The following is a 15,454-nucleotide window of genomic DNA, read 5'->3' on the forward strand; positions in this document are numbered from 1 at the left end:
ATTGGTTACCCGAGTGTGACCCAGCAGAGTGAATGGGATATCAACAGTATATCTGGGGGCCTCTCACTGATGGAAATCGTTCAGAAGCTGAAGTTGATACTTACTCTCGAAGCTGAGTCGGAAGAAGAAGGTGAACCACTGTTCCCTTTGACACAATCTGAAAGCTGCTGTGCCTTCAAGAACTGATTCAAGAGAGGACCTGGCTAGGAGACCTCTTCCTGAGCTACGAGGGACCATTGTGCACCAGCTGATCTTTGCCAAAGTTCCCTGGGCGTCACACCCTCGAAAGTCTGCCAACTGGAGACGGGGACTGCAGCGGAATCACAAAGCGAAGAGCCTGGACATTGAAGTCCATCACTGTTGATGACCGTTGTCGCCGACCGGAGCCGCAGGGCTCCCTTGCCTAAGAACATTGAAAGAAGGACTCCCTTGCTCATCCTCGTTGACCGCTTTCGTCCTGCTGGAGAAAGTCAAGGCTGCCGACGGAGGAGAATCCGCCGGTGGGTTTCCCGCCACCCGAAGACCGCAGAGACACCAACGACCCGACACCCTTGATGGGCCAAAGTTTTTTTATTGACTCTCAGCGGCAACACTCGTCGTCCTCAGCTTGCAGGACATTTTCAACCGATCGTCAACGAGCACCGCAAGAACCGAAGCTGCTGCCGCAATGACAGTGTTCACACTTGTTCTTCACCAACTCCCAACGGCCCATGGCTCCTGCCTTGAAGGGAGTGCAATCAAGAAGGGCCTGTCGACTCACCGAAGAACTCTATGAAACCAGGTACTTTGGTGTCGAGGAACCTTTTAGAAAGGACTCAAGACTATATTGGACATAAACTGGGCTTGTCAAATACATTTCATTTACAGGTTGCCCAGGTGGGGGGGGGGTTCTCACACAGAACTTTCTGTGTCAATCATTGAGTCATCTTATAAATCTGATTCATATGCCATTTTGGGGCTATTAGCCGTGGACGCATTTTAAAGGAATCAATAGCAAGAGTGGTACCACGTAGACCTGTATATATTTGCCATTATAGTATTGCCAGAGTACAAAGTGTGTTATTGTGATTATGTACATAATGTGAACCTTATTTATAGAAAGGCTGTGTTTTCGCTAACATAGTGTGTGGACATTCCTTTGTGGGTGCTTGGGGGCTACACTGCACTTAAGCACCAGCCTGCATTACCTCCTGAGCGCTAAGCCTTGATTGCTTGCCACGTTTTACCACTTAGAGAATCTTGGCTGGGGTGTTCTGTGCTTCGACTTTGTCATATAGAGAGGAGGAATACAGACCCCCCCCCCAGTCTTTACAATTGACAGCCTGGGTGCTAAATAACCACAACTCGGAAATGAAAACCAGAACAGTAAAATCAACTCATCTCGATGGATAACATGACTTGTATGACGAAAAAACACACACACACACACACACACACACCCTACCCCCCCACCTCCTATTGAAATGAAACTAAATGTGCCCTGCTCCTGTGCAGGTGCCAGGCGCTCGGGGACACTGGCTGCTTTTCATTTCAATAGGGCGCCACTACTACACGTGCATGGGGAAACCTTGCTGGTTTGGCAGCGGCGCTGTTTAGCAGAGCAACCAAAAAGATGGTGCCCAAACTTCACCAGGGTGGAGGTGCAGTGACACATTTTGATTTGTCGTCCTGGGCGCTGCCAGAGCTAAGGCCAGCCCTACTCCCAGTGTCCTTGTCCAGTCTTCTTGGGCTTTCCACTGGATTAAACATATACCCAAATGCGTATCATAACACAAGACTCTGGTACACTGCATCACGTACACCGCACCAACACAGGTTTCGCACCTACCTCCTGCCTCTTCCTCCTCCCCAGTAAACTAACCGCTGTTTTTGGCAAACCTATGCGCCACAAGGCTGCCAAAAAATGGCAGAGGTGCATTTTACAAGACTACTTTACTATAAATTACCAGAATTTGGGGCAGTGCAAACACTTCTATAAACAGTTCTTAGAAGAGATGTATGTGCCATGAAACATCAGAGAAAATGTTGGAGTCATGTATAAGTGTGGCTGAAGCGCAATTCGGGGAGCAGTGGCTTGGAGCTGAAAGGTCCCTGACGCCGAAGAGGAAGAATCGGTTGGGAGGGGGGGAGGTGGCTGACTGTTAATGATAACGATGCGTTATCTGTCCTAACAGAGCACATTTTACATACAATAGTACCCAACCAAAATAGGTACTCATTTATCGACCTCGGAAAGATGAAAGGCTCAGTTGGCCTTGCTGGGATTCGAACCTGAGACTTGCAGATCACACTCAGATCGCAGCAGCGAGCACCGAACCCGCTGAGCTATTTTACCAGCCCTGGTTAGGTTACTTGGTTATGTAGGTTTTCATTAATTGACTTGAAGCTACAGAAATAAAAAATGACAACCTATGTGTTTCAAGAAAAACGCACATTAAGACACTTCCATCAAATGCATTTGGAAGTTTTTTTTAGTAAACCTTGAACAGGGTAACTTTAAACGGTGTAAATTAACTTGATGCACACCTTTTCCCCCTAAACCTATTCCGAACTTGCAGAATGACACTTTAAGACATACAAATAGCTTGATAAACTATATGCGTATTTAAAACCAATCTGTTCTGTTTATTTTTTTGCGCTCCCCCAGTTGGACGAGAGACTAATGTTTAAGCCAGCCAAAGCCTACTGCCGTTGAAACAAAAGTGGCGATTTCCTCCAAGGGGTACATTATAAAAGGTGCTTCCTTTTAAAGCCAAAATGTGAAGCTTCGGATTCTCGAAAGCCAAAGAGCAGATATCCGATCCCCGTCATGGAGCTTTTGGCAGCTACCATGGTGTGCTTCTGGCTGGAGAGCACTGTTGCTGCGCGGCCATACCGGTTATTACTGTGCAAACACTGTTCAATATTGATGTGATTTTCTTCCTGTCCTATAAATATTCCAAGTGCCCTTTTGTAAATAAACCACTAGCTTTATTATTCAACCAGCCTTCCTTACTGTGTAACGCACAGCATTTAAGTGGTGTTTTAAAGCCCCAGGAAGTGTGTTGCTGGCTGCTCTTCCGGTTCAGTAAACTGGTCGGAAGCTAAAAAAGGAGGGGCGGGATCCTACGTGAGAAGACTTAATAGACCCAAGTTTGTTTCCTGCGCCGCCAGGGGCCATCAGGAATGGGTTTCTTAGTGTCATCTTGGGCGTGGCATGAACTACATCAAAGGGAACAACGCTAAACAGCTGAAAAAACGCCACACGAGGCATGGGAGTGGTGGGACTTTGAGAGAGCTGTGCTGAGGGGCCGCAAAAGAGCATTCACGAGAAACGGCCTGAGATTATTCTTAAACTAAGCAAACGAAAGCATATATAATAGCGGTAGCTCGTATGGAGGAAAAAAAAAACAGTTACTTTCTATAAGAGACCCGAGATCAGTGATGGTGGGACCGCAGGGGTATTACTGTTACTAGGAACAGAAAACATATAGCAGTAGCTCATATGGAACAAAAAAAAGCAGTAACTTTCTATAAGAGACCCGAGATCAGTGATGGTGGGCCCGCAGGGGTATTACTGTTATAAGGAACATGTATTTATTATTTATTTTGCATTTGTAAGGTGCTTACACATCAAGTAAATTGTGTTTCAAAGCGCACACAGGGCAACATGGGAATGAAAATCAAATATAACAATGAAAGATAGTTGGCCTTGTGAGCATTCAGAACGTGCAAGTGCAGAGAAAGAGAGAAGGGATGAGGGAGTGCAGGTAAGTGCTAGGTGTACCAAGAGGGAAGTGCCAGGGAGTGATCAGTTGTAAGTGCCTAGGTGAGTGGTCAGCTGTCAATAAATACGTGCAGGCCAGTAGATGCCAAAGCAAGTGCTGGGAGCGGGTGGAGGCTGAAGGCGATTGGGTGTGGAAGGCCAGGGCCCAAGTATGGCACGTGTTAACATGTTATACTTTCCCAATTGAACACTACTCATTGTATCAAACTTGATAAAATGAAACGCAGAGTTGCGTGCGACAAGCAATGCGAATCCGTCATCTCTGGGCCACAGACAGATTTCTGCAGCACGTGGTTACATTAAACCACTAAGCAATGTTAGCAGGATTCTACCCTGCCACCCAAAGGTTACACTTTTATGCATGAAGCAAGTGCATTAACCCACAGAGCTATTTTACCAGCGACGATGGGCCTTTCAGAGCACCGATACAATGAAAACTACTAGAGAGCAAGCACTTCTGAACTATTCCCCGTCCGGCACCACAATAATACTACAGAAATTCTCCACCAAGCATGTATAAATTCACTACTTGACACACACACAAGGCATCACAAGAGAGTAACACCCAGCACAACACGATGGGCACCAACGAAAACTAGGATGCATACACATAAGAAACACAACACAAGGCCTCCTTATGCTACAGCTCACTCCCACCTACGCACACAGACAACTTGCAACATTACAGTAAATACTGCTAGCGCTGGAGGAGAAAGAGGACCAACATTAAAGTATGGACACCCTTGGCACTAAATGAAGGACACATCCAGCGCTACAGGAACGTGGGCCACTGTGGTACAGCAGCGACAATTGCCCACTCCAAGAAAGCCACCCAACAAGCAAACCAGACTACATGAGACACCCCGCCACTGCAGCTGAGACAACTCAACATTGCAGTGGAAACAACTTGGCACTGAAATGCAGGCACCCCCTGCCAGCAAAAGATACAAGGACACCACAACTATTAAGACATAATCCTGGGCTAAAAAAATAAATAAATAAAAACCTATACACGAGAAATATTGAAAACTAAAAAGACTGGAACACCACAAAATTACATGAAAGATCATATGCAGCAGTATTTAAAAAAAACTCTAGGCAAAAGCTGCCCCTTCACAAAGAGCAGAAGCGTCCTCTGTAAAGCTGCTACGGAGAGAGTCATCCGTCTCTACAGACACACTGTTTATTTTGGAAAGCCCTCCTTACCAGGCCCTGGGCAGCGGGGCTCAGGCAGTCTTCCATTTCCTCCACGGAGACCTCCATCCACGCTCCAAATTAGGAGGTCCGTGCCAGGCTCAGCTTTTCTCGGGTCACCGCCACCACTTGTTCAGGGTGGCCCTATGCCACACGGCTCTCCGAGCAGGCACACAGTTACCAACTAGTCCGAGCACCAATCCGCTATGCAGTGGATCCCATGCAGTCCGAGTGTGTTTCGAGAACTTTAGCGGCGCGAGAGTCTTCCTGAGCAGCCCACAGTGGTGAAAAGCCTTCCTGGGCTATACTTAGTTTTCCGGAAGCCCAAACATATTCCTTCCCAGGTGACCAGAAGCTCTCTCCTAGGCAAGGAGCGACGTCCGAGGCCGTCTGCTGCTCTCGCCCAGCTGGGGACGGACTGGGCAAACTGGTTTCACAGGTGCCGACCTTGAAGAGCCGGGGCTCGGCAGAGCAGCACCTGTGTCAGGCCGGGGTGTGCTGTGCACCGGAAGGCACTTGCGCCCGGCAGTGCTGCATGCACCGGGGTAAGCACACAGCAGGGTGCGCTGTAGTGCATTAGATGCCAGCCACTGGTCGGGTACTTCCTGCAGAGAGGCAGCTTCACTGATAGCTGCAGTGCACCGGCGCCTGCGTTGAAGCGGAAGGTGGCGCCTCGAGGAGCTGCCTGTACTCCGGGGCTCGCCGTCGTCATGGAGACGCCCCGCCACCTTTTCCTGTTCGCAGCACTCCGAAGCCGGCCGGTGTGTGCCAGGGTCCCTGAGTCACCGCCTGGGCGCGGCCAACTACACCCTCTCTGAAATGCAAAAGAACCTTCATTGCTATGACGTCCCTTAAGTGTTTCGAAAGCGATTACAGAAAATGTAAACCACAAAACGCACTTTTTCTGTTCTGCTGTGTGATGGTGTTACAAGAACTTTTCCTTTTCGTACTAAGATAATCACGGATGTAGCAGACTATACGGAAAAAAGGTTCTGGCTTTGTTTTCTCCTAAAAGAGTACATCTTTTTCCTTCTAGGCACTGCTGGAAAGTGCATTATTTACCGTAGGATCCCACCAGTGGGGGTGGGTTGTGGTGTTTGTTCTCCCCTCACCCCCTCCCCTCACCCCCCAATAAGCATCCGTCTCTCAGATGATTAATCACAGAGAAGGATTTCCTGGAATTATGCTGGCGAAGTATAAAAGATGCACTTACCTTTTAAATCTAAAAAGCCGTAGGAGAAATTTAACGTACACCCACCCAGGCAATACCACTGGCCTGCTTCAAGGATTTGCTTGAGCACATCTCAAGCCCAAGGCGCAGCCATACACTGCTTCTGGTAACGTCTATTTCTTTGAAACTGTTCTGACATAATTATTCCCTTCTACTTCAGACAACTAAGAATATACCATCCTCATTTCTGCCTTCCCGATCCACTATCTGCTTTGGCTGGATAGATGTGCACTATCCTTCCTTTAACCTGCCCCATCAACATTTGAACCCTCCCATATGTTTTATCTATAATCTGTTTCCAACACCGCTTCTCCCCTTCCCTTTCTCCCAGAGACTAGACCTCTATACCCCTGGCAGGGGGCACAAGATGACAGCTTCCAAACTTCAAACTTTAAACCACGATAGTGGTCATTTGACATAGCAGAAGAGATTTCTTCAATAATATGATATCCAGCACACACAATAACCTGGGTACAGAATCATCCCACCTATACCCCAAATTCACACACTCTTCGGATCACTTTGGTGGCAGAGCAACACCTGGCCTTTATTACAATGGGCTTTTGTCGTGATCATGAAACCGTTGGAGGTAGAGCCTATGCATAACCCTGGAGAGTTTGACCAGGTGCTAGGGGGACCGCTTTTTAATAATCCATTGGATGAGACAAGAGTTCTTTGGTGTAACCAAACAGCTGTACCAATTTCAATAGCCTAGGTCTTGGTCATGATACACTAGGTTGACAAGGACAGTAATTTGACCTTGTCACGAGGGCGGTCTACCAGGATCGACCGAGCCAATCTTAACCCCGAGTGGGACAGTGGCAGTTGAGGGTCCCAATTCATGCACCCTCCCCCAGTGTATGTCTATATATGTGTAGGCCCTGACTCCATTTGGGCGTGGCTAGGTGGGCTGCATGCTTATTGTGAGGAATTTGACCAACCGCATGGTCGATGTGCGCTCACCTGGGTGTTTTTCATATTTTAAATGAAATCGAATAATAGTAGATCAACCTCAGAAAAATGTGTGGGGCTAATCCACACACATTTTCTATGCTCACCGCAAGAAATACGAATAGACCCGTGTACTCTGGGTGGTCACAGCCTACAGGCGCAGTCCCCCTCCCCCACCCATGTCATATTTAGTTGGGATCTGACAAGTTGAGTACACAATGCATCTCCTGAACGGGGAGGGCCAAATCTTCCACCTGCCATCGACAGCCTAATTAACTATCAAAGGCTCCATGACTCCGTCCTGTGCTTTTGTTGAGCCCTGTAGCTGGTGGCAGCAATCTGCAAAATAATAAGCGTAATTCAAACAGAGCCGTATGGGGTCTGGCTGCAGATGCCAACAAAGGAGACATGAAACCCAAACACCCTTTCATATGCATTGTGTCAACCTGAAGCCAGCTCCCGCCGTCAGTATCGATTGACAGTGAAATGTCATGTATGCATGTTTACAGTTGTCATCCCCGCAGGGGGACCCCATTTAGAAGGTACGAGTATGTGGTTTCACAGTGCCAGAGTCTGGTCCCACCACACTTCAAGAGAGCTATGTCGCTTTAATCAGACGGAGCAAGACACATTGGAGGGACAGAGGAGGAAAACGTAGGGGGATAAGGTTGGTGGTATTAGACACAGGAGAGTAGCGAGGTTGGAAATCATTAAGAGACAAGGAGTGGAACATCAGGTTGTCAGAGGAAGGAGACGGTCAGGTAGAATATCTGGAAGGCACATTCCCTAACATTTTAATTACCAAAAACATCTATAGTGTAGGTCCAGTTTAGAAAGTCCCAGAGGGAGTTAATGAGAATCTATAGGCAATTGCTTTCTCTTTCTTGACAGAAAGGTAGGGCCTAGACCACGGGTGAACAATTTACGGGCCGCGGGCCAGTTGCGGCCCGGCATGCCATTTTGGCCAGTTCCGCAAGGAACAAAGACTTTCCAAATGGAGAGCGGCCCGCAAGCATCATCAGCCGCCCTCCATTAGGAAAGTCTTTGTTGTCTTCTGGGCTGGACAAAACACTGGCCCTCATTGGTTCAGTGCACACGCACCACGTCGCTCATACGAGCCACGTAGTGCGTGTGTGCTGCACCAATGGAGTGCCAGCACTACGGCTGGGGTGGTCAGCAAGGCTTGATGCCGGAAGGCATTTCAGCCTTGCCACGCCCATGCCAGCTGTAGTGCCAGAAGCCTCGCAAGCGTTCCAGCACGCCTGGTAAGTACATGGGGTGGGGTGGGGTGTTGTTGGGGGGAGGGGCTGTATGTTTGTGTGTGTGTCTCGGGTCTGTCCTGACTGTGTTTTTTGTTTTGTATGTATGTTGAGATGCGGGGGGTGTGTCAGGTCTGTATGGGTGTTTGTATTTGTATGTCTGTGCAGTGTATGTTGAGATGGGGGGTGGAATGTGTGTCAGGTCTGTATGGGCGTTTGTATGTCTCTGCAGTGAATGTTGCGATGGGGTGGGTGGGGTGTCGGGTCAGTATGGGTGTTTGTATGTCTGTGCAGTGAATGTTGCGATGGGGGTGGGGTGTGTGTCGGGTCTGTATGGGTGTTTGTATGTCTGTGCGGTGTATGTTGAGGTGGAGGGTGTCGGGTCAGTATGGGTGTTTGTATTTGTATGTCTGTGTAGTGTATGTTTTTCTTGTTGATAATTTATTTAAAATTATACCATCAACAAAAGAAAAACGAAGCAATCGAAAGAAGGAACAAGTTACTTACCTGTAACTGTTGTTCTCCAGCATGGGTCTGGCATGGATTCACATGCTCATGAATATTCCCCGTCGTCAGGCTGGGAATCCTCGGTAAAGAAAAAACCAGTATCAGTTTCGTTTCTGATCTGTCTTTCGTAGTAATAACCAATCACTGGTCTCTGCGTCATACTGACCACAGCCAATGACTGCCCTCTACCTAAGCACCGCCTCTGGCAGCCATCTTCAGATTTGGAAGCACGTGAAGTGGCAGTATGACCAAGTGAAGAGCCGCAGAGGGGTAGGCGGGAGGGTTCGCATGTGAATCCATGCCAGACCCATGCTGGAGAACAACAGTTACAGGTAAGTAACTTGTTCCTTCTCCAGCATGGGGTCTGGCATGGATTCACATGCTCATGAATAAAGAATACATAGCAGTACACACATGCACAACCACGGGAGGTGGCAAAGGCTCAACATTAAGCAGTACATCAAACTCAACATTAAGCATCTTACCTCCTCACCAGGCTCACCTCAGGCGAACAGGTTGCGCAGCACTACTTGGCCGACCCTGGACTCCTCCCTGGAATCCCGATCGACGCAGTAGAATTTCGTGAAGGTGTGCGTCGACCTCCACGTAGCAGCCCTGCATATGTCCAGCAGGGGCACACCAGAAAGGAACGCCGTGGTAGCTGCGATCGCTCTGGTGGAATGGGCTCTCGGACGGCCAGGCAGCGGTCGGTTTGCCAAACGATGACAGTACATGATACAGCCGGAGAGCCATCTGGAAATGGAAGCCTTCGAGAGAGCCTTCCCCTGATTGACAGGTCCAAAGTTCACAAAGAGTTGTGACGTCTTCCGAAAACACTTCGTGCGGTCCACGTAGAACTTCAGCGCTCTAGCCACATCCAGCGAGTGCAAAGTCCTCTCAGCCGGCGACGAAGGCGACGGGAAGAACACAGGCAACACCAAGGGTTCGTTGAGATGGAAGTCCGACGGTACCTTGGGCATGAAGGAGGGGTGCGTCCTGAGCACTACCCTCGTGTCGTGAAAAGTCAAGTACGGGGCCTTGCATGAAAGGGCCTGGATCTCTCCCACCCGTTGTGCGGAGGTGATGGCCACAAGAAACGCTGTTTTCCACGACAGAAACTTCAACGGGGCCGAGTGCAGAGGCTCGAACGGAGGTTCCATGAGCTTGGTCAGCACCACGTTGAGCTCCCACGCCGGGGCCGGAGCCTTCACCGGCGGGAACGATCTGAACAGTCCCTTCATGAACTCTTTCACCAGACGATGAGACCACAAGGACGTCCGGCCCGTGGTTCTGGTGTATCGGGAGATCGCAGCAAGATGAATCTTGATGGACGCGTGTGCCAGTCCAGCTTTGGCCAGCGTCAGCAGGTACGGCAGTACCTGGGGAGCCGTAATCCTTAGAGGGTTAATCTTCTGTGCGTGGCACCAGACAGAGAACCTCTTCCATTTGTGTCCGTAGCATTTAAGAGTCGAGGACGCCCTGGCCTTTGCAAGAACCTCTCTGCAGTCGGCCGGTATGTCGTATCCTCCAAACTCTAGCGCTGCAGGAGCCAGGCCTGCAAGTTCAGCGATTTCGGGTCGTGGTGGAGGATGGCGCCTCCTTCCCTGGAGAGTAGATCCGCGTCCACCGGCAGCTTGATTGGCGGGGACGCTGACAAGTCCAGAAGGTCCGGGAAGTGCGACGAGGATCATCCTGCACCGTGACCTCTTGAGCTGGTTGATGAGCCGGATTAGCAGTGGCAAAGGAGGGAACGCGTAGAGGAACAGGCCCTCCCAGGGGAACGAGAAAGCATCGCCCATGCTCCTCGCCTGGGGAAACCTGCTGGCGAACCTCCGGCACTTGGAGTTCGTCGCTGTCGTGAACAGGTCGATCTGGGGTGTGCCCCACCATCGGAAGAGGCGATCCACTAGATCCTGCCGTAGTTCCCACTCGTGGCACGAGCGCAGCTCCCTGCTGATTGAGTCGGCGATGGTGTTTTTTATCCCTGCCAGATGAAACGGCACCAGAAACATCCTTTGGGCGACGGCCCAATGCCACAGGTCCTGCGCCTCCTTGGACAGCGCTGGGGACCTGGTTCCGCCCTGTTTCCTGATGTAAAACATGGTGGTGGTGTTGTCGGTGAAGATCCTCACCACCTTGCCCTTGAGGGACGGAAGGAAGGACCTGAGGGCCCAGAACACTGCACGGAGCTCCAGGACGTTGATATGGAGGGACTTCTCCGTCAGGAGCCAAAGGCCTCTCGCGTGCAGATTTTCGGTGTGCGCTCCCCACCCTTCCAGGGAGGCATCCGTGGTCACTGTCTCCTGGTGGTCTGGGGTCTGGAAGTCCATGCCCGCCGTCAGATGCGCGCGGTTGCCCCACCACCGGACCGCTCGGCGGAAACTCTCGTCGAGTGTGATCCTCTCCTCGAAGCCGCCCGTCGTTTGGATCCAGCACGCGTCCAGGAACTCCTGCAACGGGCGCATCCGGAGCCTGCACATGGGAATGAGGTAGATGCAAGAAGACATCATTCCGAGGAGGGACTTGATGGACCTCACCTTGGCCGCGTCGGAAACCAACATCCGCTGTACCTTGCCCAGGATGGACCTGGTCCTTTCCTCCGACGGGGAGGCCAGAAGGGACACTGTGTCGAGCTTCGCTCCCAGAAACAGTGCGTTTTGCGCGGGTACCAGGTGGGACTTGGCGTAGTTCACGGAGAATCCCAGGTACGCGAGAAGTTGGACGGTCCTTGCCGTGTGCTCCACGGCGAGCTCCCTCGTCTTGGCTCGGATGAGCCAGTCGTCCAGGTTGGGGTAGACGCGGATCCCCTCGCGGCGCAGCTGCGCCGCCACCGATGCAAGGCACTTGGTGAATACCCTGGGTGCCGACCGTAGTCCGAAGGGGAGGGCTTTGAACTGGTAGTGACGCCCTTGGATCACAAACCTGAGGAATTTTCGGTGCCCCTTTAGGATGGGAATATGGAAGTAGGCATCCTCCAAATCCAACGACGACAGGAAGTCTCCTTCCTCCAGCTGCCCCAGGACGTGCTGGAGGGTGACCATCCGGAACTTCTGCGCCTTGATGAACTTGTTCAGACGTCGCAGGTCTAGGATGGGGCGCCATCCTCCCGTCTTCTTCTTCACGAGGAAGTATCTCGAGTAAACTCTGGAGCCCCGAAGCCTCTTTGGGACGAGTTTGATGGCGCCCTTCCTGAGCATCGCCTTTACCTCCAGGAGAAGCTGAGGGACGTGAAGCTCTTTCCTGGCCACGGGGGGGACGTGCGGGCACCTTCTTTGAAACTCGAGCGCGTGGCCCCGGGCTAAGGCGTCCAGCACCCAACGGTCGGTGGAGATGGACTCCCACACGCTGACGAAGCTCGCCAGCCAGCCTCCCACCGGGGTGCTTCGGTGGGGGCCCGACCCCACGGCCGGTTCAATCCTGTTTCGACGAGGCTTTGCCGCCTTGACCTCCTTGGCGACGACGGCGGGGTCCGCCAGACTTGCCTCGTCCTCTGTAGGCCTCCTGAGACGACGAGCGGGCCGCTTGACGGTAGGTGGAGAAACCGCCGCCAGAACCTTTGGAGGCGCCCTTGCCTCCGCTGCTCCGAAAGGGCGTCCGTCGTTGCTGCAGAACCCCAAGGGCCCGGGCCGTCTCAGTGTCCGCTTTAATGGCCTGAAGGGAATCGTCCACTGTTTTCCCAAACAGGTTGTTCCCATCGAACGGCATGTCCAGGACTCTGGTCTGTACGTCTTGACGGAAGTCCGTAGCCTTGAGCCATCCACGCCGCCTAAGGCACACGCCGTTGCCCAACTGGCGAAACCCAGTGTCGGCGATGTCCATCGCAATAGTGATGGCGTGGTCCGACGCCACCTCACCTTCCTGTAGGATCTGCATCCGCCCTCTTGTCGTCCGGTAGGAAGTCCAGCAGGGGAGGCAGTTTGTACCATAGCTCCCTGTCGTAGCGGGCCACGATAGCCAAGGCGTTGGCCGCTTTAATCGTCGTCGCTGCAGACGAGATGACCCTGCGTCCAATTTCTTTCCCTCGCCGTCCGGTGGGGAAGTCGATGTGGAGGCCGCACCCCCCCCGCTTTCTTCCTGGCCGCCGCGGAGACGACGGAGTCCGGGGTAGGCTGCGCCCGGAGGCACAGGGGGGCCGCGTCCGGGACCCGGTACTTCTTCTCGTACCGGTCTCTTCTAGCTGGCGTCGTGGAAGGGTTCTTGAGGAGGGCGAGGCCCTCATCCCAAATGTCGTCCAGTAGAGGCACCGCGAGGACCATCTTCCTCTTGGCCTTGCGCCGTTGATAAAGGAATCCTTCCTTTTTCTTCTCCTCAGGGCAGAGTTGGAAAAGCTCGGATGCCCTGGCGATCATGGAGTGGAACGATCCAATCTCGTCGGGCGGAGAAGCCCTGGTGGGAGGTGACGACGGTAGATCCTCGTATACCTCGTCGTCCGTACCCGTCGCTGCCGTGTCAGTCCCCGTATCATCCCCTCGGGTGGACGGGGAGGAGGGCTGGACGGGGCGCGACGGCTGAAAAGGAGGTGGAGGGTGAATCCTTCTTTTCTTGGGCGGGGGAAACACCAGAAGGTCCCGGATCCCCCGACGGGAGAGGTTCCTCCGTCGGCAACGGTAGTCTCGTCCTTATCTCTGAACATAAGGACTGTATAGCCAACAAAATGGCCGCCGAGTTGTCTTGCGGCGCTGGCAGAGGGGAATCCGACGGGCGATCAGGGGCCCCGTCGGCACCCTCGACGATGTCGTCGTCACCTGCGTCAGGATCCATCCCGACGGGCCGGTCTTCTTCCACGCCAAGGCCGTGGCTTAAGACCTCAATCAGCTCCTCCTCCGAGGTTGAGGCCGAATCTACGACGACGCCCTGCCCCCCCTTTTTCTTCCCCGCCGGGGATTTCACGGGGGTCCTATCGATGGGCACAAAAGAGGACTCCCTCCGAGGTGGCAGGGAGACTCTGAGCCCTGAGGTCGCCACCACTTGTGTAGCCTCCACAGGCTGAGCCAGGGCCGCCGCGACAGTATCGATAGAGGGCTTGGCCGGATGGATTAAGGCCTTCACCACCTTAGGTGCGCTCACCGCCTTATCCTTGAGGGGGGGGACACTGCCTCGCTCCCCCTCCGATGGGGCCTTCGAGCTCGACCGGGGCCTCTCCAGGAGCTTCGCCGGGTGCTCGCCCTTCCTCTTACCCGACCCAGAGCGTTGGCTCGTGGCTGAAGGTGCCGGGGAGGGTGCGCCCTGCCTGGCGCCCGTAGAGCCCGACCGTTCGGCGCTCCCGGTGCCAGCGGACTCGCGGTGCTTGGCCTTGTGTTGGACCCCCGTCGCCGGGGCGTCCTCAAAGGACTTAGAAGACCGCTCGGATTTCTTCCTCTTCTTCTCGCCTGACGGGCTCTTCCCTTCCAGCCAGTTGGCGAGACGTTGATGGCGGTCCTTCATGGTCCGCTCCGACATGTTGCCGCAAAACGCACAGTCCTTCTCCACGTGCGTCTTGTCCTCATGTAAGCAGTAGAGACAAAAGGAGTGTTCGTCCTCCTTAAAGACGTTCTGCAGCTGGCATCCAGGGCAGATCCTGAACAGCTTTCCGGGTGTCGAGCTTCCCTTCTCCTGGGCCATGTCCGGGCCTGAGAAACTTCTGGAGTCCTCCAAAAGCGTAGCTCGACGAAATCTTTACCCTTGAGGGGCGCAGACGAATCCGACACGGGTCCCCGTTGATCGGATGGAGAGTCGGTGGAGCTTGAGGCTCTTTTGACCGAAAAAACGAAGTTTTTTAGAAAAAACGTGAAAAAAATAGCACTAACGCTCGAGAGCAATAGCACGAGGATCCCAACACATGAACGTGCGGTAAAAATCTGAAGATGGCTGCTAGAGGCGGTGCTTAGGTAGAGGGCAGTCATTGGCTGTGGTCAGTATGACGCAGAGACCAGTGATTGGTTATTACTACGAAAGACAGATCAGAAACGAAACTGATACTGGTTTTTTCTTTACCGAGGATTCCCAGCCTGACGACGGGGAATATTCATGAGCATGTGAATCCATGCCAGACCCCATGCTGGAGAAACACAGTATTCAAAATACAATTTGCTCACAGTATGTAACCTGTACATTTTTACAAAAAATCCCAAACAATCATTCAGACTCATCCATGAATTATGCAGACATCTTGTCAATGGGTCAGCAACACCCGGTAGTTTTGGTACAGTTGTCAACAGAGCTCTAGGGAGTAAAGGACCAAAATGACTACTCTCAGCACATAACCACTCATCTGGATTTGGCTTCAGAAATTCCATTAATGTTTGTGACATATAAGCCAAGTGGTAAAATCTGTAATTCGGCACACCCAATCCACCTTTTTCCAGGGGTAGTTGTAATTTACATAGCTTCAGCCTTGGCATGCTATGGTCACATAAAAAACCCTGGGTCAACCTATCCAATTCCAGCCAAAATGTCTTCCTAATATCCAGAGGGATCATGCTAAGTATATAATTAATTCTTGGCGTAGAGACCATTTTCAGTGCGTTAACTTTTCCCCATAAGGATAAAAATAAAGCGCTCCATCTA

The 15,454-nt window shown here is 52.0% G+C and overlaps 1 protein-coding gene across 25 annotated transcripts in view; it reads right to left on the reverse strand.

Annotated features, from left to right (window-relative positions):
- LRRFIP1 (LRR binding FLII interacting protein 1) overlaps positions 1-15,454 on the reverse strand; it is an 813,895-nt gene that overhangs the window by 543,459 nt on the left and 254,982 nt on the right. Inside the window, exon 1 of one of the 25 annotated variants that reach the window (XM_069615960.1) lies at positions 4,973-5,686. The exons of 21 other annotated variants lie outside the window; for them this stretch is intronic. In XM_069615960.1, coding sequence (XP_069472061.1) covers positions 4,973-5,029 — 57 coding nt within the window. In that variant the 5' untranslated portion in view covers positions 5,030-5,686. Of the gene's footprint in view, positions 1-4,972; positions 5,687-15,454 lie in introns of those variants that run through there. 3 more of the 25 variants (XM_069615966.1, XM_069615970.1, XM_069615972.1) reach the window with 3 other exon arrangements.

The sequence above is a fragment of the Ambystoma mexicanum genome, chromosome 9 (genome assembly GCF_040938575.1).
Source record: "Ambystoma mexicanum isolate Mex_15411 chromosome 9, UKY_AmexF1_1, whole genome shotgun sequence".
NCBI lineage: Eukaryota > Metazoa > Chordata > Amphibia > Caudata > Ambystomatidae > Ambystoma > Ambystoma mexicanum.